Genomic DNA, 23,895 nt, shown 5'->3' on the forward strand with positions numbered 1-23,895 from the left:
GAATAATGAGAAAATATAATGCAGCATCATCTGTGAAATTTTGTCAAAAAGTATTATATTTGGTAGTATCCAGAACGATGTTTGTAGATTTTTTTATTATTATTATTAGACATTACACAATTCTATTTCAAAATAGTTTAGTTGTTTGCTAAAAAAGTTAAGGGATATCAATAAGCTTAAATTATTCAAGAAATGATTATTTTCCATATTGAGTCACATTATGTATTTTAAAGAAGATTTTCACCCTTTATATACATTCACGACTTTAAAGAGATACCTCACTCCGGAAAAAATCAAATATTTTGAGCTTTGTCCAATTTCAAAAATTCATCAAAAAGAATGTTAAATATTGTTAATTTAACTAATAAAGAATGTCACGCGTTACTTTATGAGCACACACAAAACTATTGTATTTTTGTCCACCCCGTCTTTACCAATTGGAATCAACATGTGATACATTTCTGGAATCAGCTCAGCTAGAGTAATTGGACAATTGAGACAAAATGAGGTTGGTCCATTAAAAAAAAATGACAGTGGCGTCATTACTCGAAAGTAATTCACATTATTTTAAAATACGGTAAATTAAAATCAAAAATCGATTATCTCTTAAAATGGTCTGTTTGGCAAAAATGAATTTCTTCCATACTTTACAGACACAGTGTAGGTAGACGTCCGAGGCTTAGTACAAATTGGTCGACTTATTTCAATAGTCCTAACCTCAGAGGAAAGAAAAGATAGAGGTGCCTTATAGCATTTGTTGACATCGCTATAACATTTTTGTTTACAATCACTTATAATGTACTGCGTTGCCATTCTTAGGAAGAAGTAATCTTTTCTCCGTTCTGTGGCATAGATATTTTGCGAATATTCTGAGGATTTGGCAACACGGTTCTGTTGTTGCTATTGCACCCGTCAAGGGTTAACTGTTCATTTTAATTTCACGTTTGTAATCGGCGTTATTTCATACAAGTTTGTGAATTTTAAGTTACATATTGTTAATTTTAATCATGGTAAATACTCGAAAACATGTATAGTGTGTAAAACATCGGAAATGAAAACCTAACCTATCATAGGTAAGTTCACGTTTTGAGTCCATAGGCGTAGAATATATCTCGTCTATGGCGTAGTATTTGTGAGATATCGAAAACTCAATTCAATGCTAACATTTGTAGGTTTCCTCCAAATAGAGAATTTAGCAAAATATGGTGCCACGTATTAATATTGCAAATGAACAATTTGCCGAAATATGCATATGTTTGTTCCAAACATTTCAGCACCGAAAACTTAATAAGAGGCAGTAAGAGAACCATTGACTACGCCACTGAAATGTTTACCGCCCTTTTAGTTGGCAATTTTGCAGGTTTGTTGTTGTCCTATCTCACTTCATCATCATACTGTTGCAATTGATTACAATACAACGCTATTTACTTCTAAGGGCACCTCTATCCATTCTTTCCTCTGAGTCTGGGGTCCTAACCCTGTAAATATAACTTCAACATGTTGGCTCAAGGACATGAGAACACTGAATCTAAAGGAAGTTATCATATTCAGGGCCGAGGGATGGAATTGAGTTTGACCATAAATTCTTTCTCGGCACGTCAGACCCAACCCTTAGGATTATAGAACAAAAGACAACATTCTATGGAAAAGAACCAAATCTTCGAACAAACACGACACGAAATTTCAACTAATAAACATAAATAAACTAAATACTAAATAAACTAACTAACTAAATAAACATAACCATTTTCACAAAGTACGAGAAAAAATCCGAAATAATAAAATAAATCTCTAGGTAGATATAGGTAGAAAAAATCGACAACAAATCATAATAAAAAAAATAATAAACCAAAAGGAATCGTTCAACTAATTAATATACATCAATAATGGTTGGTATCTTATCACTCTCACACTGGTTGAAGGCATAGAAAAAGTTTATCAATACATTTATCAAAAACGTGATTTTATTTACCGATCATTTCACATTTCGAAAATCTGTGAACTGTCTGTTTTAGGCTGATTCAACAAATCATTGAAAAATCGAAATTTCACCCACATTAGGTACATACTTGGTATCAAGATAAAACATAGCATTGTCCATCAAATTTCCAGAATTACGACCTTCAACAAAATGAAAAATACTATTACAATTGAAGACCACATTATATTCATACAGGGTGGCCATTTGAAAACGAAACAGACGAGATTACAGACGAAATAAAGTTTTTCGATAGAAATGCTCGGACAGGTCGATTTCTGTTTCGAGGGGGACAACTTAAGATGTAGGTTACGGACGCATAGCGCTTCAACCCTTGCTGCTACAACCCCCACCCCCAATTTTTGAATAGGGAAGATGGGGTGAGTGATACCTCAATTTAAAGGTATTTTTATACTGATTTCAGCACAGTAATTGTTTTTTCATTTTATGCATTAGTTCTCGAAATATTCATGCGTTAGTTAGTTAGGAAGGAAGCCACAGTCATGGTTGTTTTGAAGCTCAAAATTTCGATTTTTCACAAAACACTACAAGTTCCATGAAAATACCACTTCATTTTCAAATACTTAGTTAAGAATATTTCGAGAACTAATGCATAAAATGAAAAAACAATTACTGTGCTGAAATCAGTATAAAAATACCTTTCAAATGAGGTATCACTCACCACATCTTCCCTATTCAAAATTTGGGGGTGAGGGTTGTAGTAGCAAGGGTTGAAGCGCTATGCGTCCGTAACCTACATCTTAAGTTGTCCCCCTCGAAACAGAAATCGACCTGTCCGAGCATTTCTATCGAAAAACTTTATTTCGTCTGTTTCGTTTTCAAATGGCCACCTTGTATATAACATAAAAAGACTTGAGAAATGCTCACAAATATACAAGAAAAATTGAAATATGCATGAAAAATGTCAATGTACATATGCCTGGTGTTATGGATTTCCAATCAAATTATTAATAATTCATTATTAGTTCATGCCGTTCTTGGAATGAAAATATCCAGTAATTTTCAAATATATTCAATCCAAATTCTTAGTCTGAATTCAGGTTAAGTCAATTTCAATTTGTTTGATTTAATTCTTAGTTGAAAAATTTAAATGTGAAAAGATGTAGATGGATTTATTTCGTTCGCAAATATAACATGGCAGAGGATATTTGAAAAATAATGGAATGACTTTGAAACAAAAGTATTATTGTGGAATTTTGGTTATTGTCGAGTTGAAGAGTGTTGTATGTCAAAACATTTTCACCCAGAGTCCCAGAGAAATAATTAATAAATAAAATGAATAAATACATAGAATCGAATTCAATTGAAAGTCAGCTGACACAAAAATCAATAAATTGAATGATATCTAGAGAATGAGAAATATAATTGGATCGAGTATGGAGAAATTATGAACATTATTCAATATGAAAACTGAAGAAGAGTCAATAGAATACTGAACTGAAAGTGTAATTAATGAGTAAACTGAATTATAATTAAATTAATACAATATAAGTTATTTTAAGTTGTTCCTATAGAACATTTGGTATATAGAAATTCTGATATTAGGTTAGTTAAGTTTTTTATTTGAAAATAAAATATTTGTAAATGTACCGGGTTTTTCACCATAATTTGACCCCCCTTTAACTTTCTTACTAAAAGAGGTACAAAAAAAATGTTTCCTACAAAAGCTTGACGAAATCGACTAGGGTTTTTTAAAATGATTTCACAGAACGAAATATATACAGAGTGGGCAACATATTGATTACAACTTCATTTTTTAAAATGGAACACCCTGTATATTTTTCTATATTTGACTAGCTCTTTTTCCCCTGATTTCGAATAAATAACATGTGTTTGGCCTATCTCTCTTAATCTGAGTACCACAGAGTTTCAAATTTTAAGAACCACCTGGCAAGATAAGTAATCACTTTGCAAGTGGTAGGCTGCGATAACTCAAAATGCCCTTCTTTGAGTTATCTCATTGGCATGGAAAAATATACAGGGTGTTCCATTCGAAAAAATGAAGTTGCAATCAATATGTTGCCCACTCTGTATATATTTCGTTTTGTGAAATCATTTTGAAAAACACTAGTCGATTTCGTGGAAACTTTTGTAGAAAACATTTTTTTGTACCTCTTTTAGTGACAAAGTTAAAGGGGGGTCAACTTATGTTAAAAACTCGGTACCTATGTAGTAGATCTTTCGAAAAAGTAGAAACGGTCTCAAAACGCAGGTGGGCTCATAAAATTTATTACCAGATAAGGAACTTCGCAGTATTGAGTTTTTTAGGGATGGGCAAGGGACAGAAAACTATCAATATATATTGTATCGATATTTTCTGACACTATCGAAATGTATCGAAATATGTAACAGTAAAAATATCGATATATCGATATTTATCGATATATCGCTGTAATATTTTGGTGTGGGAAAATTCTGTTGAATTCAATAAAGTTTTTTCATCATAGACGAGAATAATAAGATTCAGATGACGAGAATTAGTTGAAAACGACATATTTTGTAGTTTGCTCCCATTTTTATGGAGTATTTTCGGTAAGCAGAATTTCAGTTTTGCAATTCTACATATCGATATTTATTTTAGAGTATCAAATTCGATATTTTTTGATATTTCGATTTATGAATTCGACCACACGAAACATATTATGATCTAGTTGCATTAGTCAAAAATTTTGATTTATCGTCACCAAATTCAGTCGGAAACACATATTTAGTAGTTTTCTTCCATTTTATGGAATATTTTCAATATGTAGAATTTCAAAACTGGATATGGGGTAGGTACAAGGGATCTTGAGAAATCCAGCAATAACCAATAAATGGTTTAGGACGTTTAGGTACAGAACAGAAAGATATTTGAAAGCGGTCTTTGAATAATACCTATTCCTATTATATTGCTTCTATTTATTTCTGGAGCTTTCAGCAAGATTGAGACATAACTTTTTATTTTCGATGTGTAAAATTTCAAAACTGCTACATATATCGAAAATATTCGATATTTATTTTATAGTCCGCTAAATCATGATTTTCGACTAATGGAACTAGAGTATAATATGTTTCCTAAGGTCGAAATCATAATGCTAAATATGAAAAAATATCGAATTTGATACTCTGAAATCTATATAAATATATCGATATTATCGGTTGAAAATATCGACAATCGATAGTATCGGAATTGAAAATATCGACGATATTCATCGAAAATTTTCTGAAAAAATATCGATATTTATTGCCCTGTTAGAATATTACTTCATCCGAACAGATTACGAGAGAGACAACCAACCCTACACTTGATAGTGTTATTGCATGTCGTGCGGTGGCGCTACGAGTCTGCGCGTGGCGAGGCCATCGAAGGCCATCGAGAGAGAAAACAAGAATGAACCTTCGATGGTCGAGAGCGAACGTCAGGCATAAGACTTTAGAGTGACAGTCTCTTCTAACCTGGCTTCGGTCAGGTCCTCCCGTTGTGCCTTGTGAATTGTACTTGCATTTTGAGATAGAGTTTAGACTTACTGAGTGTCTTGAGAATAAACGATTAATATCATCATCTGTGTATTAGTGAATACTCTGTATTTATATAACCCAAATATAAAATCCAATAGGTTATAGGCTCAGTGCACGCTTTAAACTGCGCGACAATGTAAACACTTATTCCGAAAATACGTTGTGTAAACAACGAGAAAAACATTGAGGTAAGTTGAATTTCAACTTAATTATGAGGCTAGAGATATTTTAGTTAGTTCGGTGAATGGAAATGATTTATTTCATATTCATTCCTGAAATAGAGAATTCCTGTAATAGAGAATTCCTGTTATACAGTATATACTATATTTGGTTAATGTGTTTACCTATCTATTAGACAAGGAATCAACTTTGATTCTTAACGGTTATTGACAGTTGATGTTTAGAGAAACGAGATACTTTGCTATACACATGTTTTATAGATTTAGATGATTAAGATTCAGTTTAGAGAAACGAGATATTTTGCTATACACATGTTTTATAGATTTAGATGATTAAGATTCAGATTAGAGAAATGAGATATTTTGCTATACACATGTTTTATAGATTCAGATGATATTCAGATTAGAGAAATGAGATATTTTAATATACACATGTTTTACAGATTTAGATTATGCAGATGTAGATTCTGCATACTCATTGTATCAAATTGATTTAGATGTTTGTAAATTCAGAGATTTCACATTCATCATTTGAGAAAGTTATATTATATGAATTTAGAGTATTTTTCAGAGTCATAATTTGAGAGATGTACATACATCATTCGAGAGGTTTACATGAGGAAATTTTATAGTGTTTATTGAAACCTTTCAGAGCCTGAGATTATGTAAACTTTAGGAATTGTGCTAACATACTTTCTGTTTTAGATTGGATAATTTTATAGAATTTACATACCACACCTAGAGAATTGGATCATGTAGATTTGAAGATTCTACATACATTGCTTGGAGCATGTAAAATTAGATGTTTCACATTCCATAAACATAATCCAGAGATGGAGATATTTTGAGACTATATATATTGATGAAAAATTTGGGGAATTATTTATTTCACTAAACTACAAAAACTGCAGTATGGTAAGATTAGTGACAACTATTATTTCAGGGCTTCTTTCATACAATGCTTGCTGTGCTGTGTTGTTTGTTTGTAAGCTAGGGATATTATAGGATTCAAGTATTCATCCCGTATTTGTAAAATGGCCATACCTAACTCAACAGGTTTTCATTGCAGTGCGTGATACCGCTTTTGTAGTAAGGTTTACAAATATGAGGTGGTGATATTTGAAAACTTGATAATTCCGTTTCGAATTGTATCAGATTGCTGTGCGTCTGAGGCAATTCAGAAGCACGAAACAAAATTTTATATCTTATACCTGGTAGTAGATGTATTAAGAGAGCATATAATGCACAAAAATCTTAGAATACATAATATAAATATTTTGTTTCATAAATCCTGAAATAGATGGCAGCCAAAGGAAATCAAGGAAAACCATTGGTGGATTATCATAGCGATTCCACCATTTCCGTAAGTGCAGAAGATATAGGTTTCATGCATTACGAGGAAAGAGAGAATTGTCAAAACCAATGTAAGTTTTTCATGCAATTAATAATTGCCCATTTCCTTGATTTTAGCTGACTAGAGCAGTATCAACGAGTGATACGTAAGAGACTAGGGAGATGCTAGAGAAATGTTAGAGTCATTACACAAAACCCCTTTTGAGATATTAGAGATTTGAGAGAGGAGGAATTGTCGACAATAGAGAGAGTAGAGTTATGAGAATATAAGAGTATTAGAAAACCCAGGTATATAAAAATTATTAATTCATGTTACAGAGGTAACTAAAGTTATGAGAATAATTTTTATTAAACTCTAGAGAGAGTAGAGTTATGAGAATTTAAGAGTTTGAGAAAACCCAGCTGTATTTAATAAAAATTAATTCATTTCACAGAGGTGATTAGAATTGAGAGAATAATTTTTGGGGTTAAATTCTAGAATACGAGATAACCCAGGTATATAGAAATTATTCATGTTACAGAGGTAATGAGAATATTTTTGAGATTAAATCTTAGAGATTTAAGAGTTTGAGAAAACCCAGCTGTATTTAATAAAAATTAATTCATTTCACAGAGGTGATTAGAATTGAGAGAATAATTTTTGGGGTTAAATTCTAGAATACGAGAAAACCCAGGTATATAAAAATTATTCATGTTACAGAGGTAATGAGAATATTTTTGAGATTAAATCTTAGAGATTTAAGAGTTTGAGAAAACCCAGCTGTATTTAATAAAAATTAATTCATTTCACAGAGGTGATTAGAATTGAGAGAATAATTTTTGGGGTTAAAATTCTAGAGTACTAGAAAACCCAGGTATTTAAAATTAATCTATGTTGCAGAGCAGAATTCAAATTTTAAGATCTGGATGGACAGTCTATGATCAGAGCTTTTTGACAAACGATTTGTTGGACGTCAGAGAGCCAAGTACGAGTAACCAAACTTTTTCAGAGGCTAACAAATCCAAGAGAAGTAATTGAGTATGAGATATTATCATAAACATAATTGAGGAGAATTACTTAAAAGAAAACTTTCAATATCCTAAGACCCTGTTGAAGTAAGTAGAGGTTTGAGGTTCTCCAGGAAGTGCAAGTCAAATGCGACACACACACTTCAGGTAAGAGCTCACTCGTACTCCACTAAAATGGAGAAACACGAATCGGTCGATGATTTCTGTGAAAGATTCGACTCGATAGTATGAGAGTATGAAGCTTTCGAGGTGTGATTAAGCTAACTGCTCAAAAAGATAAGATCTGCACTTTATCAGGCTGTATTACCAGTCATATCCGAGTTACGAGATGCAGATCTGACCAGGAGACAGACCCCAAACCAAGAAGGTAATTTAGACGAGATCAGAGAGATTAGAGGTTGAGAAGAGGTCTGAAATTGAAGAGGAGACTCCAAAATTTCAACGGGTACATAAATTAAAATGCTTCCGTTGTAACAAAGAGAGACACTGGTCAACTGATTCAAATTTGTGCAACAGAGTAAGTAAGTGACTCTGTTTCGGTTGTGGGACAATCAAGTAAGAGGATTGAATTAACAATGGTGGCACGATCGCAACGTTCAATTTAGAGGATCGAGTAGAGGTAGGATGAACAAGCCACGTCTCAACACTAAGAGACGGAGTCATGTAAACCAGAGGAGAATGAGAGAGAGTAAGAGATTCAACAAAGAGGGTCGCTCCAAGGCAAGAAGGGTTGGAAGTATAAAGCATAGAGAAACTAAAACAGGTAAACTTGATCCAATCATTAACTTCTTAGCAGATTCTGTGGCAACAGACCATATCGTTAAAGATTGTCTGACTTGAGAAACTTTGAGAGATGTCAAAATATGAGTATAGAGAGCGAATAAAACGAGATAGCAGTCATTGTAATCGATAGTAAGGGTGAGTTAATCTTATATTTAGATTCTATAGATGAGAATACTAAGAAATTGCAAAACGTATTTGCAGAGAAAGAGATTTCTGAGAATTTACTTCCCTTACGTAAACTCGCAGACTCTGGGTTCAATATTTACTTAGATGTCCAAGTCCTAAGTGTTTACAATAAGATTAATAATGAATTTGTTTTAGAGAACAGGTCCTAAGAGTTTATAATGAGGTTAATAATGAAATTGTTTTAGAGGACAATTCCAAATCCTAAGTGTTTACAATAAGATTAATCATGAGATTGTTTTAGAGAGTCGAGCAACGATAAGCGAAGAAGATGAGATGAGCTTGCAATCGCAGACATATTCCAATAACGAGTTATTAGGTTCGGAGGGAGAACCAGAATCTGCGATTGGGAGGGAGAAATAATATAATCTCATCTTTTCACCTAAAGAGAAAGTTCACAAGTTTCAACTGACAAAACACATGAAACACAATCTGAGCAACAAGAAAAATTGGGATTGCAGTCATATCAGTAGAGAGGTAATTTAGATCGATAACTTGGAATCACTCCAAAACTTAGAACGTGAAGTATGTATCATATCGACAATGGAAAAATTACATTTTAAAGAGACAGAATGAGAGCTGAGAAACAACAAGTTGACACACACTGACACGATGGAACTTATTAAACCACCATCTCATCCAGGTCAGTAAAGATTCATTAATGTCTACATAGAAGACTATTGGAGACTTGCTAAAGCATATCCATTAAAACAGAAGATGAGTTGGCTGAAGCATTAAAGAAATTCTTAATATCAACAAGAAACTTGTTGGAGAAAAATGAGAAGGTATATTATATCAGGTCAGATTAAGGTACAGATTTACCGAAAGGAAATTCCCAGAAGTACTGAGTAGAGAAAATATAGAGAATGAGAGAGCGGAGAGGTTTAACTTGACGATCCAAAAGAAGGTTCGTACATACATTTTTGATTCCAGACTACCTAAGAGTATGTGGGAGATTGGTATTGATGCATCTATAGATGTGTACAACAGAACACACAAGTCTATCAGATATCAAACACCGTTGACAAAGTTTGCACCAAATGCAAAATGCCACTTTGATCAAATTGAGAGATTTTGGATGTATTGGAAGTATTTGTAAGTATTATTATGTATTGCGATGTTCGCATACATTAAGATTCCAAAACCCAGCTTGAAATTTGGATAATGTGCCCTGAAAGCTGTCCTAGTGGGTTATACCGCTACAGGATACTTGACGTGGCATTCAAGCTCGAGCTACATGTGAGATTTAACAAGAAACTTGCCTACAAAGATGTTTATAGAAATAAACAACTTGATGATACTAAAGAAAAATTACAGACCCAGGAAAATATAATCGACTGGGATTGGATGAAAAACTCGAAAGAGCCAAAATAAGGGAACTGCCGATCAAAAGGCCAATACCCTGCTACACTTAAAGAAAATCGTAAAGGACGTAAATATGAGAAAACCGATAGAGAAGAAGATATGAGGTTTTGTCTTATTTCTTCATTAAATCGAGAACCGATTAAATTCAAGGAAGCTATAAATTCTAGAGAAGGCCACTTATGGAAGAAAGCTATAAAAGAAGAAATTGATTCCATGATACAAAATAAGGTTTGGATATTGGTAGATAAAGAGTATCTTCAAATATCTGTAAAACAGGCAAACATTATAGACTCGAAATGGTATTCGAGAGAAAATTAGAGGCAAATGGTCTTATACGATACAAAGTAAGATTAGTCATACGAGGCTTTAAGGTCAAATATATCTATGACATTAGACTTCCTGTAATTAGAGCTACATTTGCAATAATAAATAAGTATGATTTACATGCTTGTCAATCAGAAGTAAAAACCTGCCTTTTTTAAATGGCACTATAGAGGAGATCTATATGAAGATCCTTGATGGAGTAGACATTGACAATGAGATCAAACGATCTTATGTATATAAACTCCAGAAAGCCCTATATGGACTGAAGATAAGTCCAAAGAGATGTAATAAGAGATTCACTGAAGAGATCCAGAAACTTGGTTCAGAGAATGATATACATGGACTTGTTTATATACATGGAGGAGAAATGATATAAATATAAAGAGAAACCGAGAAGAGAGGTATATAAAACAAATCAATCAAATTATACCATGAATATATTAGATAGATTAAATATGAATGACTGCAATGCTCAAAATACTCCTATGGTAACCAGACAGATTGAAAATAGGATTAAGAGAAATCAATCGGAGAATCTACAAGATGACTCAGATAAACTAAAGATGAAAAGAGTTCCTTATAGAGATGAAAAGAGTTCCTTATAGAGATGAAAAGAGTTCCTTATAGAGATGAAAAGAGTTCCTTATAGAGAAGCTATTGGTAGCTTAATGTATCCATCAAATGGTAGACACTACGTTTGCTGTTAACTATTTAACGAGAAAACAAATGAAGCCGACCGAAGCTGATTGGAAAGGTGTAAAGAGAATCGTCAGGTATTTGAAAGGTACTGTGTATTTAAGTCTTAAATTCACCGCTCAAACTTAATACTTAGAGGCATTTACCGATGCAACATTTAGAGACCATACCGACTTGTCATCAACTGAAAGGTATGTTATTAAATTGTTTGAAGATGTAATAGCTTGGAGAAGCCATAATCAAACCTATGTCACATTGTCCACTTGTAGAGCCGAATACCTAACCATGAATAATGCCTATCAAGAATTAATAATTCTTGACAAGGTACTTAGATTTGTGATAGGAAAACTGATGTTTCCTACAACAATCTGGTGTGATAAAAATTCCGCTGGAGACTGCACCAAGAAAGATGGTAGTCCCAAACTAAAAATATTTGATGATCATTTAGAGGTAATAAATGACGACCTACTACATAGAGAGAAATCTGGACTTAGAAGACATATGGCTGAAACACATGGTGATTTCATAAAACAATGTGTTGAAGTAAAGAGAATCACAGTGAGATGGATTCCAACCAAGGAGAATGTGGCTGACATAATGACAAAACCTTTAACCATCAGACGGTCATAAGAGATTAACTCAAAAACTAATGATTTAATACTAACTCATTGAATTTTTGTTTTCAGAGTATTTCTAGGGACTAGAGTATAAACTAATTGAGTTCTGTTTATAGATTAGACTTAGAGTGGAGAATGTTGATTGCAGTTCGATGAAGGGAGGGAGTGTTAGAATATTACTTCATCCGAACAGATTACGAGAGAGACAACCAACCCTACACTTGATAGTGTTATTGCATGTCGTGCGGTGGCGCTACGAGTCTGCGCGTGGCGAGGCCATCGAAGGCCATCGAGAGAGAAAACAAGAATGAACCTTCGATGGTCGAGAGCGAACGTCAGGCATAAGACTTTAGAGTGACAGTCTCTTCTAACCTGGCTTCGGTCAGGTCCTCCCGTTGTGCCTTGTGAATTGTACTTGCATTTTGAGATAGAGTTTAGACTTACTGAGTGTCTTGAGAATAAACGATTAATATCATCATCTGTGTATTAGTGAATACTCTGTATTTATATAACCCAAATATAAAATCCAATATGCCCATCCCTAATGTTTTTTTGACGTTCATCAAACGCAAGAGATGTTCCGAATTTCGGAATGGTAAATGTAAAATTTTCGATGCGACCTCAGTTTTCTAATGGTATACAAAAACTAAACGTAAGCAATCGTAGACTACTGATTCCATCTCGTTCCAGCACAGATAAACTATTCAAGCCTCATTAAACTATGTATTCTGTTTGCGAACCCTCTGATTCATGTTCCATGGCCTCCTGAATCGAACTGATAATTTGATCTCAGAACATGAAGGAAATGGTTTACTTCACAGATATTCGAATTAATTGGTTTCATCGCTCAACTGTCACAATTTCGATACACGGATCGTAAATTCCTAGGGATTCACTTGAAAGTCCTACCTTGAAATATAGAGAATAAAAGAAAATTTGGAATTCTATAAACTTCATTTTTCCAATAGTGGTATGTATACAGGGTGTGGCGTAATTAATGGATAATCCTGTACTGGGGAATAGGGGAGGTCATGGCCGACCAGAAAATGTAAAGTTATGTTCAGTAAATATATCATAGTTTTCGAGATATCGGACAATTTCATTTTTTTCTAAAAAGTGCACCTTCACTCACTAAATTCATTGCTGTGATCACAAATCTTGTTATTTCTTTGGGCATTGTTTTTTATTTTACTCTCAAATAGCTGTACTATGAGATGAACTACCAAATTCCTACCATCTTGCTTAATTAAGAAAAAAAAAGTATGATAATCCTCATGTTTGCACTTTTTAGAAAAAAATGAAATTGTCCGATATCTCGAAAACTATGATATTTTTACTGAACATAACTTTACATTTTCTGGTCGGCCATGACCTCCTCTATTAGCCAGTACAGGATTATCCATTAATTACGCCACACCCTGTATTCCTTTGGAATTCTATACATTGTAGCATAGTATACTATGATTGTGATATTTCAATATTTTTTATTTACGGATGAAAAAAAAATAATAATTTTAGTAAGTTTCCGTTTTTCCCAAAAGAAAATGGTATTTCTACAAAGCCCTGATGTATTTTGGATCCAGATAAATTTTGAATCCATATCTACAATTCCAGACACTTCATTATTGATTCATTTCTGGAATATTGCAGAAATCGGATTCATCTTCAATGAGTTGAACTTTATCGTATGAAATCATTCCCTGTTCAAAATTCATAAATTATTATTCTCAACAAAAATATAAAGCAATATGTCCAGGAAATAACCATTAAAAAATTTAAACCTATATGCCAATAGGAAGAACTCGAAGAATTATCAATATCCAATATCATGCATGTAAATGACTTCATGAATATTGAATCAATGTATTCTGAATTAATTTTAGGAAAATTCGATAGAGTCTTGAAAAATTTTGAATTTGACCCCAAAAAAGTTCCGGTATTAGACTGTAAAAAAAATTTCTCTATATGTTTACATATATTCAATGGAATATCATAGCATTGTCTCAATTTCCAATAAGTATTTAAATGGAAGTATGAACTCAAAGGACCCCGCACGTTTAGTATGGAGAATGGCTTTCCGTGAATTTGGCTGAATTTTTGATATGTTGTAGATCTTGATGAACTGATCAGAAAAGTCCTTAGCCACAAAGCTCAAAAATGGACAGTTTTCGAGATATGGAGCTTTGAAAATGGATTTTTTGCAATTTTCGGGGTTTTTGCTCATCAATCGGGAAGCTCTCATTTCTGGTTTTGGTGGAATTTGGATGTTCGGCGGCCAGAACCCGACTGAGAAATGATCTTCCTTGGTTATATTAGGCACCGCCATCGATAATTTTTTATACACTGCTCAACATTGGCTATGAAATGAGATACTAAATCCAAGATCTTCCATACATCTTTTTATGCCACAAGATGACGCCAGAATAATTCACATGACCGAGAAACGACATATTGTGAGATCACGAGAATGTCACGTGGTGGTGTTCTCCCTGATAAACTTTTGTCACGCCAAATGTACTAATTCGGAAATTCGGTTAGTGTTTATAGTAAATTGAATTTACACGATATTCAATGATACAAAAAATATTGCTATTGCAGAATCGCCAATAGCCTTGTTTGATAGGGTTTTTAATGTAGTGTTTGATTATTAATTCGCTTTTAAAAAGTTTAATGTATAGGGTGTGTTACAAGATTAAATGAAAAATAAGATATTCTCATACGCGTTATCGACAAGTCACCAAAAGTGAATATTAGACTTTATCCTATACTAACTTCCTGAAATTTTCATGAAAATCCATAAAGATTTCAAGTTCAAGAGTTTGCCGTTTGACATGATGTTTCGATGGAAGGCATAGAACAGCCTGTATCTGTTGAACGATATTCTTAGGACTTATTCGGGACACCGTTGCAGAGCCAACAAAATGTCCAACCACTGCACTAAAAACCTGTACAGTAATTCGTCAAATATGATGTATATTGAGAACATTATATGACAGATACGCCTAAACGGCCTAAAGTTTCTCATGCACGAACAAAGTACATTTTCGAAAATGAATAATTTAAAAATATGACAAGTATATACCAGTTTGTTATTCTCGACGATCCATTCAATATTGAAAGCAGAGAGCGAAACCAACCTTTCAACTATAAAATAACCTGAATACCAGGGTGAGTCCCTGGAAGTGGAGGCAATGGAGCAATAAAAGAAGAAACCCTCCTAGGGATTGTTATAAAAAATCCACCGGCACTGCTTTTGAACAACATCTGCCACCTCAGAATTTAGGTAGAAGGAAGTGAAGGAACGAAAAATAAAGATTTGTGCTCGAACCCGAATACAAGAGAGATAGAAATTTAGTGTTTTCAATCACAATTGAGCTAGCCGAATCCATAGGCGTGCAAAACCCTGATTTGATTGTTGATTTCCTGATAAACAAACCAACCCCACAAGCCTAACATAAATATTGTCACCCCAAAATAAATAACGTCCCTTAAGATGAAATTGTTTACCAAAATGTTTATCATTCAACAGATTGTAATATCCCTATTTAAATACATCATGTAAACTTATCAGACTATAACTATAAATACTGTAGCCTGTTGGATAACATGTCATATAAATTAAGGTTATGGTTAACTTAAAATTTCAAAACCTTCATTGAAATCGATGCATAATTATTTTCTAATTATTATTTTTTGTTTCGAAAAGGTCTTATAGCCGAAATATCAATAAAATTTGACAGCCTTGTGAGTGAGAAACGGCCGTGTGATTGAAGATTTCATAAACATGGTACATAATTTTTATCTAACCATAGAAATCATCAAAATGTTCTGTTTCACACGGAAAATATAAAATCACAAACATTTCGAAAACGGTTAGTATATCCGGATTCAAACAAGTATAGATTTTCACTCAATGAATGGGGAATGCGAAAAATTCATAATTTCTCTGATTTTATCAGTGGCGTAAAGAATAGGAGAGAAAAGGACCATGATACCCTTCTTGTACGCCAATGGTGGCAACTGAAAATGTTTTTTTATTTCGAAATGGCACCTTTTGAACAAAAACATTCTTTCAATTTAAGTGGAAAATTTCGGAAACTGTGGAAATTATGAGTAAAAATTACTTTTAATTTTTCATATTCAACACCCTGTTTGTCTTCAACGAAACATTTGAGAAAAGAAAAAAAAAATTCTACTTATTACTCAAGGGGAATGTTCTGTTTCAATTTGGTATCATAGTTTCGGGACACCATGTAGGTACATTCTCACTATGATTTAATATTCATATTTGCTCTTTTCCTATTTTAATCAACTGATCAGAAATTCGTACTTTTTGTTTTCTGAATTGCTTGTCCGGCTCTGCCTAGAACAAGGCTAGCCAACATGCGGTAGCGGGACAAACAAAGAAATTACTTTTTTAATAAAGAAATGTAAAGAAACGAATCGTTCTCTTTCTGTATAGTCTGAGCCTCTTCACAATTATAATTGGCTTATTATTAAACGGCCGGAAAAAATATTTCCGATATTAACAATGTGCTGGCGGTCAGAACGTATCGCTTTGAGTTTTTTTGTTCCTTGATCGAAATAAATTCAATAAAGGATTCCATGAATCTCGGTCACATCGATTGGTATTTTTGGTTGCCCTTTGTATACTCGGTGGTCAACCCCAGAGGCGGATCCCATTTTGAGGGAGTAAATAAAAATATTTTGGAAATCTTTTTTTGTGATGCGTATACGGTAGTATACAGTACACAGTTTGAAATCAATTTCATAAAGACAGGGTGTTCGAAAACAAAGATATAGACCAACACTTTTTTCATTGATCACGTTATCCTCAGAAGCACCATTCACGCGAAAATGGCGAAAAATTGAAAATATTGAGATTTTTTAATTGGTAATTAATGAAGAAAACAGTTACGCCACCGATACAATTTTGTTTCTATATTGGCTACTTAATTTTGAATTATAGACAGTGATCAAAATTAATATTCCAACATTAACTACAAAAAATGACCAACCCATATTCAAGTGCATACAAATGGAGGGGTACTGGGGGTAATTAACCCCCCAAGATTTTCAAAATATAAAATTTTAGAAATCTCGCAGAAGGCGAAGAACGAAAATTTCTCCATAAAATGAACCAATAATAATTTTACTTTGCTTTGAATCGACAAGTCAGTAAATAATCGGACACCTTTAAGGTTTATGATTTTATTATCGCTTTCAAGATGAGTACTTTTATTGCAATACGAGCTCCTCTTTGTCCGAGGTTTATTATTTTCCTTTATTTATCCGCTTTCTCGATATCGCCCTTCATTTGCCATATGTGATATTTGCATTCGTCATCGGTATACACTTACCCGTTGTTTTCGGTTTTTCTTCTTTTTATTATTATTACAATAGAGAAGGGGGAGGCCAAGGCCTATAACCCCACAAGAACTAAAAAGAAATTTCATGTATGAGATACAATAAAAAATATCGTTGAAACACAAGAAGTATAAAAAATAAAACAAATTATGTAGTTATCAAAGAACTGAACTGAGTAATTCGCATCGAAAAATTGTCTGGGCTGTGTTGTACAATTTATTGTGTTTCAATCAAATTGCAATTTATTTGTGAAGACATCAGTTTTGAATTGACTATATTTACAGGGTGTTCCTAAATTGGAGGTACAAATGAAAATGACAGATTTCTTGGATCATTTCAAGAAAAAAGTCCCATAACAAGAATCCGTAAACGCTTCGTTTTTGAGATACAGGTGTTAAAGTTCAAGTTTTTCTCTCATAGCACCTTCCCTTCACAAGATATTCAACTTGAATTGGCATAGATATTCCAATTTAAAGTTTTCATCATGTGATATCCTAATTTTAAATGCAAATCTAAAATGTGAATTTTTTCTGGAAAGGTGCTCGCTTCTTTCCTCCAGAATTATTTTTATGTGAAACACTGGTAGTTTAGAAAAATTTAAAGAGAAAATCTGATTCAGTACTATTCCTTTTTTTGGTTTGTTGTAGTTTTGTCGTATCTACAATCGATTTCGAGAAACAAATTTGAATAGGTCTTTATAGTAATTCTCAGGAAACTCCAAATTATTATAAAGATACCAGTTAGGTAGCTGTGATAAATAAATAAATTTTAAGTTATGGTACTTATTTACCAACTCTGTAGCGAAGATTAATAAAGATTCGATAATCTGGTTAAGCATCACAAAAAAATAGGACTACAAGAAACGCCTTGTATCTCGAAATCAAAGCGTTTGCGGGCTCATGTTTATGGTCCATTTTATTTTTAAAATTATTCAAGGAATCTCCCATTTTCCTCTGTAACTTCAATTCAGGATCACCCAGTATAATATAAGAACAATTGAAATGGTAACAAAAATATTATTTCGAGTAAGCTTCGTTATTAAACCGTTTTTTCTCACATTATAGACAGGAGTAAACAATGTCGTCAAAATTTTTTTTTTCGATTACCCCCCCAAAAGAAAAAAAGGTCTACGCCCTTGCCCATATTACGGTTAGTTGACCGGTACCAAAAACCTAGATATTTTATTGCCCTGTGCTCGCCGAGTTCTCCTTGAGTGAGATTTAGCAAAACCACAGCCGTGTTCAACTGTTGAAGACGGCTGTGGCAAAACAGATGAATTGTGATTTTATGAAGGGTTTTTCGATATGTTCACACCGGAACTACTTGACAGTGGCGTACCTAGACATGAGTCTTTGGGGGGATAAAGAGTTATAAACGGAAACAAAAATTGGTTATTCGTTTCCAATCTCCTTTGAACTTACAGACACTTCTTGAGATTGATTTCAATCTGTAGAAGTGTCAAGTTGTATTCAAATGCGAAAAACTTGAAGATTCGCCTGCATCAATTTTCCTTCTTTTGAAGAAGTTTTCCAAAGCAATTTGTTAAATAATTTCGATTAGTTTTGAGATCATGCAACATACATCAAAAGTTAAACACGGAATATATGTGACAGGAAATATAATAGAAAAATTTCACGTCATCCACCTCAAACCTCAAACTAATCAACAAAATATACTAAATCTACTAACCAAATCTTTGTGAGTAAAAATGTTAAAGTAGTAAATAATGTAATCTAAAGTTCCGACAAAGGAAATCTTTGCGATAAAGTGATAATTAGATATAATAAGATATTATTTATTAACTTTAGGGCCCTAAGAAATTGGAGAAATTATTATCATAGGTGGCAACGATACAATTCAAGTAGTTCGGAGCTGAAGAGAAAACTAATGATCTCTTCGAATTGATCATTAATTTTCAGATGTAAGATAATTATGGGCCATTCATGCACAATTTCCTACAGTTTCATTATCATTTCGGTGAGATTTTTCAGTCGAAATCAAAGAATCCCCTAATCATTCAATCAAAGTGGAAATTATGAAATATTCTCACCATTTGGAAAGATCGATTCATTCCATTTTTATGATTGAAATTTAAAAAAAATGATTTTCGATCAACCAGTATAATGTATCCAATATCAGAACCATAATTTGGATAACTATTTGTATCTACTTAAAAATGTAATATAGGCGACCAATTTATTTTAATACTTAGATAAGTATAACATCCCTTGCAAAAGGATTGAATTTGAATGAGTTAAACTTACCTCATGTATATCGATTCCGTGATTGAGACTCCACATTGTCTGGAAATAATCTTGCATCCTCTGTTTGAGTTCTTTCGGGATCTGATGGAGGGTCAGAAAGTCCTTCAAATCCCGCCATTTACTGTGATACAGCGATCTTCTTGAATAAATTCTTTGGATTATTGCTGTAACGTTGCCGAAAACGACAGCATGCATTAGGGCTAGAAAATAAAAAGAATCTTAACTATATAAAAGCTAACTGATATAGGGTGCCACATATCGTATCAGCATTTTATGATTTTTATGTAGCATTAAATACCGTAATGATTATAGCCCTAATGAATGATAATTGAATCATTGAATTATTCATTCTCACATTAATATGCTGCATAACTTATTAAACCCAATTACAGGATTTTTGAAATTTGAGTTGGTATTTGTTGTTTCTTCAGATGTAGATGATTTTTTAGCAGCATGTATCGAAAGATCATAAAACAAGTCATCTTTTTCAATGTGAACTACATATTCGTTATGTGAAAAATAGAAAGAAACCCATAGCGGCAATAAACAAATAATGACATTTCACATAAAACTAGACGACTATGTTTTTTTTAAATTGATAAGAAATAATTTCTTTCATATTCTGTCTGCTAGACCACAAGTACCAAACATGTTTGGAAACAGCTTATTTTTATTAATCTGAAAATGTAACAAACTGCAGGGTGTTACATTCAAACCAATTGCCGCTAGACAATAAGTATTTTTGATAATATTGCTAATTTAACTAATATAGAATGTTACGCGTTACTTCATGAGCACACACAAAACTATTGTATTTTTGTCCACCCTGTACCAATTGGAATCAACATGTGATACACTTTTGGAATCAGCTCAGCTAGAGAAAATTGAAACAAAATGGGGGTGTTCCCATGACGGTGACGTCATTACTTGAAAGTAATTCACCCTGTATATTAGATTATTATTTTAAAATACGGTGAATTAAAATAAAAAAAATCGACGTGTTTCAGGATTATTTCATTAAATGGTCTGTTTAGCTGAAAATGAATTTGTTTCATACTTAACGGACACAGTGTATATTTATTCGAGTGATTTCCGATTAAATATGCAAATTTGAATATTTGGAATCTAAAATTCTTCCTAATTGCCGAATTTATAATGAGCAGAATATTTATTTTTTCTGTATCTACCTGCTGAAATCCAAGGTTTGTTAACTTCTGCTATCCTAGTGTCATCGGTTGTTTTGCGCCGTTTGTAGTTTGTTTTTTGAATGTCAGATATATTGAGGTATTTATTTCCATATATTTTGTGTTAATATGAAACGTTGATTCACTATGGGAATTAAGAAGTGCGTTCTTTGTGGAGAAACTCGCGAATTGAGTGAAATATGTTGGGGACAAAATTTGCTTACTGAAAATGACATATGCTCTCTCTATCTATGTTTATCACTCTGAGATCCTAACACATACGGCAGGTAGGTTATTTCCGCTTCAGTTAGGAACATTTCTATATTTTTATTTGATTCGGATCCTTGAAAGCGGAAACTTTTAACCACTCCATGTATTTAAATTGCTAATAAAGTTTCATTGTAACAAAGCGGTCCTATAAAAACAACAATTGCATGAGTTCGCATACCTGTGGTGTGTACCAAGCAAAATGATAACTTTTCCTCGTCATGATGCATGCATAATTCGAATGTAGCATTTTCCCGCTTCGTATATGCGTCAGTGAGTTTCACTCCCATAAGACTTTATTAGAAGCATCCATTGCAATACATCAGGGGGTTGATAAATGAGATCGGTGATCGTGGCACGGACTGAAGAGTTAACGAAGAAAATATCGATCGAAAAGCGATGATACTAAATAACGGAAGGGTTATATATGTAGGGTTTTTATATCGTTGTCTAGGGGTTATATAAAAAAGGCCGCCGGAACTTAACTAATGTTTATTTACACAATGTACAATTCACGTCAATTGAATGTACAGCCACTGAACTTTCGTCTATCGTCTAATTGTCTGATTATTCGCGTTGATCCGTCTATATCTAACGTCGAATTCTGTTACTCGCTGCGTACCATTTTACGTTGAATTCTATGCGTCTATCACGTCGAATTATTTAACCTTTCCCGTCTCGTCTCTAACGTCGAATCTAACTCTCCGTCTCCCATCTTACGTCCAGTTTCAAGTACCTATTCCCCTTACGTCTTCCTATATCGATAAATCTGCATAGGGCAACCTTTTAGGGTCGATCATGTAGTTCTCGTTTCGTAAAGTCAGTAGCGTATCATTCAGTCGGGTGTTAAGAATTTGGATCCCACACTCGGCCATCCTACTGAGAATCCGACTCGGATTCATACTGTATCCAAGGCTTCATATACTCCGAATAAGTCGATATCCGAATGGGTCCTTCGTAGTTTCCTATCCTAAGTCATATCTGTCATTTCTCTTCACTTTGATCACTTCGTATGGTCCTAGAAATTTCTTATGCACTTCTAATCCTACACGAAATTGAGTTCTTCTAATCGAAACTAAATCACCTTCTTTGAAAAAAACGGCTTTTCTCCTTTTTCCGTTATAATTTTTCCGATTTTTAATTTCGACTTTCTTCGAGTGCTGTTTATGAAATTCTTCTCTCAAATTTTCTCTGACTTCGTCAAACTGTTTCTTCACTTCTTCTTCTATAAGTTCGGATAACACAATATCTTTCTTTTTTCTGATCTTATTCCTTTGAGTTATTTTCACTCTCCCTAACAATCCATTTTCGTCAAGTGGTTTTTGTTCTTGTTCCTTTTCCGGTGTTATGCATATCGGTTCTTCATCTTTGCGTACTTCAAAATTGGTAGACATCGTCTTTTTTGGCATAACATCCCCAATAATTTGTTCCTTTAACTTTCTGTCTAACTTGTCGTCTACGTGCGTCAAATCAATATCATCGTCTACTATGCTCGCATCAACTCTGATACTCATCAAGAATTTTTCTTCTATTTTGTGTACAACTATTCCTTCATCTCTTATGAGTACTTCCGCTTGCTTCAATAAATTATTTCCGACTATAACTTGGAAGTCCATCGTCTGTTTAGGTAAAATATAAAACAACATATCAAATTCTTCGCCGTCTATTTCAACCTTTTTCCTGATTGAACCTAATGTTTTAACCCGATTTGATCCTATCCCTTTAACTAAGATATTATCCTTCGAAAACAAATCGTCTCTGAAATATAATTCGTACACGTCTTGTCTAATCGCGCTTATGTCACTGCCGGTATCAAATAATGCTAGTAATTTAATTTCGTCAAAAGTCAATTTAATTGCATTTCGCGGTACTATATTCATAGTATTAACATTTTTAGAAGTTCGAGTCTGTTGTGAAATTTTGTCAGGACAGTTCGATGATAAATGACCAAATTTCTTACAACTAAAACATTTCACGCCTTTACTTCTGTCTGGACACTCTTTGGATTTATGACCGTGGGTTCCGCAATTATAACAAAGTTCTTGCTTATCATTCCTATTCTGATAACTGATTTTTTCTCTATATACCTTCTTAAATTCATTTTTTTCCTCATGTCTCATACCGTCTCTTTTGATCTTGAAAGGTTTAATATCTCTTACAGGTTGTTTCTTGGAAATAGTTTCATACAGTTTCACTTTTTCCTTGAATTCTGGAAAGTTTCTGGCACTATACAATATGATTTTATTTGATGATTCGTCCTGTATTCCATCTATGATGTATTGAATTACAACTTCATTTTCTATATTAGCTCGACTAGCTATTTCCCTCATGATCAATACATATTCTTGAACATTTTCATCATATTTCTTCTTTCTAAACATCAACATTTTATGAATTTGTGCACTGTTTACATTGACTTCAAACTCCTGAATCAATCTTCTCTTCAAAATACTCCAAGTTCTAATACCTTTTTGAGACTGAATGAATAGTTTAGCGAGACCTTTCAAAGATTTCTTTGCAAATATCAACTTTTGCAAGTCATTCCATCCCGTCACTTCTGCAATTTCTTCGAAATCCTCGATCCACTTTTCTATTGGATAATCTTCTTTTCCGTCAAATGGCCTAATACTATCTTCTACGTCTCGAAAAGTCAATGAAAAACTCTCTTTTTTCATAATTTTTCGTCTATTGAATTTGTCATGTCTTGAGGAATATTTTTCTACGTCACTGTTTTCATTCTCGTCGTCAGTGTTTTCCGTCTCGTCGTCATTTTCGTCATCTCTCTCTGATTCGTTGGAATCCTCTTCT

The 23,895-nt window shown here is 33.4% G+C and overlaps 1 protein-coding gene across 4 annotated transcripts in view; it reads right to left on the reverse strand.

Annotated features, from left to right (window-relative positions):
* The window catches only part of LOC123679769 (potassium voltage-gated channel subfamily H member 8), a 444,333-nt gene that overhangs the window by 187,696 nt on the left and 232,742 nt on the right, over positions 1-23,895 (reverse strand). For all 4 annotated transcript variants that reach the window (XM_045617253.1, XM_045617252.1, XM_045617255.1 and 1 more), the window contains one exon: positions 19,637-19,836. In XM_045617253.1, the coding sequence (XP_045473209.1) occupies positions 19,637-19,836 (200 nt within the window). The remainder of the gene's footprint in view (positions 1-19,636; positions 19,837-23,895) is intronic.

Source organism: Harmonia axyridis, chromosome 5 (assembly GCF_914767665.1).
Source record: "Harmonia axyridis chromosome 5, icHarAxyr1.1, whole genome shotgun sequence".
In the NCBI taxonomy this organism is placed as follows: domain Eukaryota; kingdom Metazoa; phylum Arthropoda; class Insecta; order Coleoptera; family Coccinellidae; genus Harmonia; species Harmonia axyridis.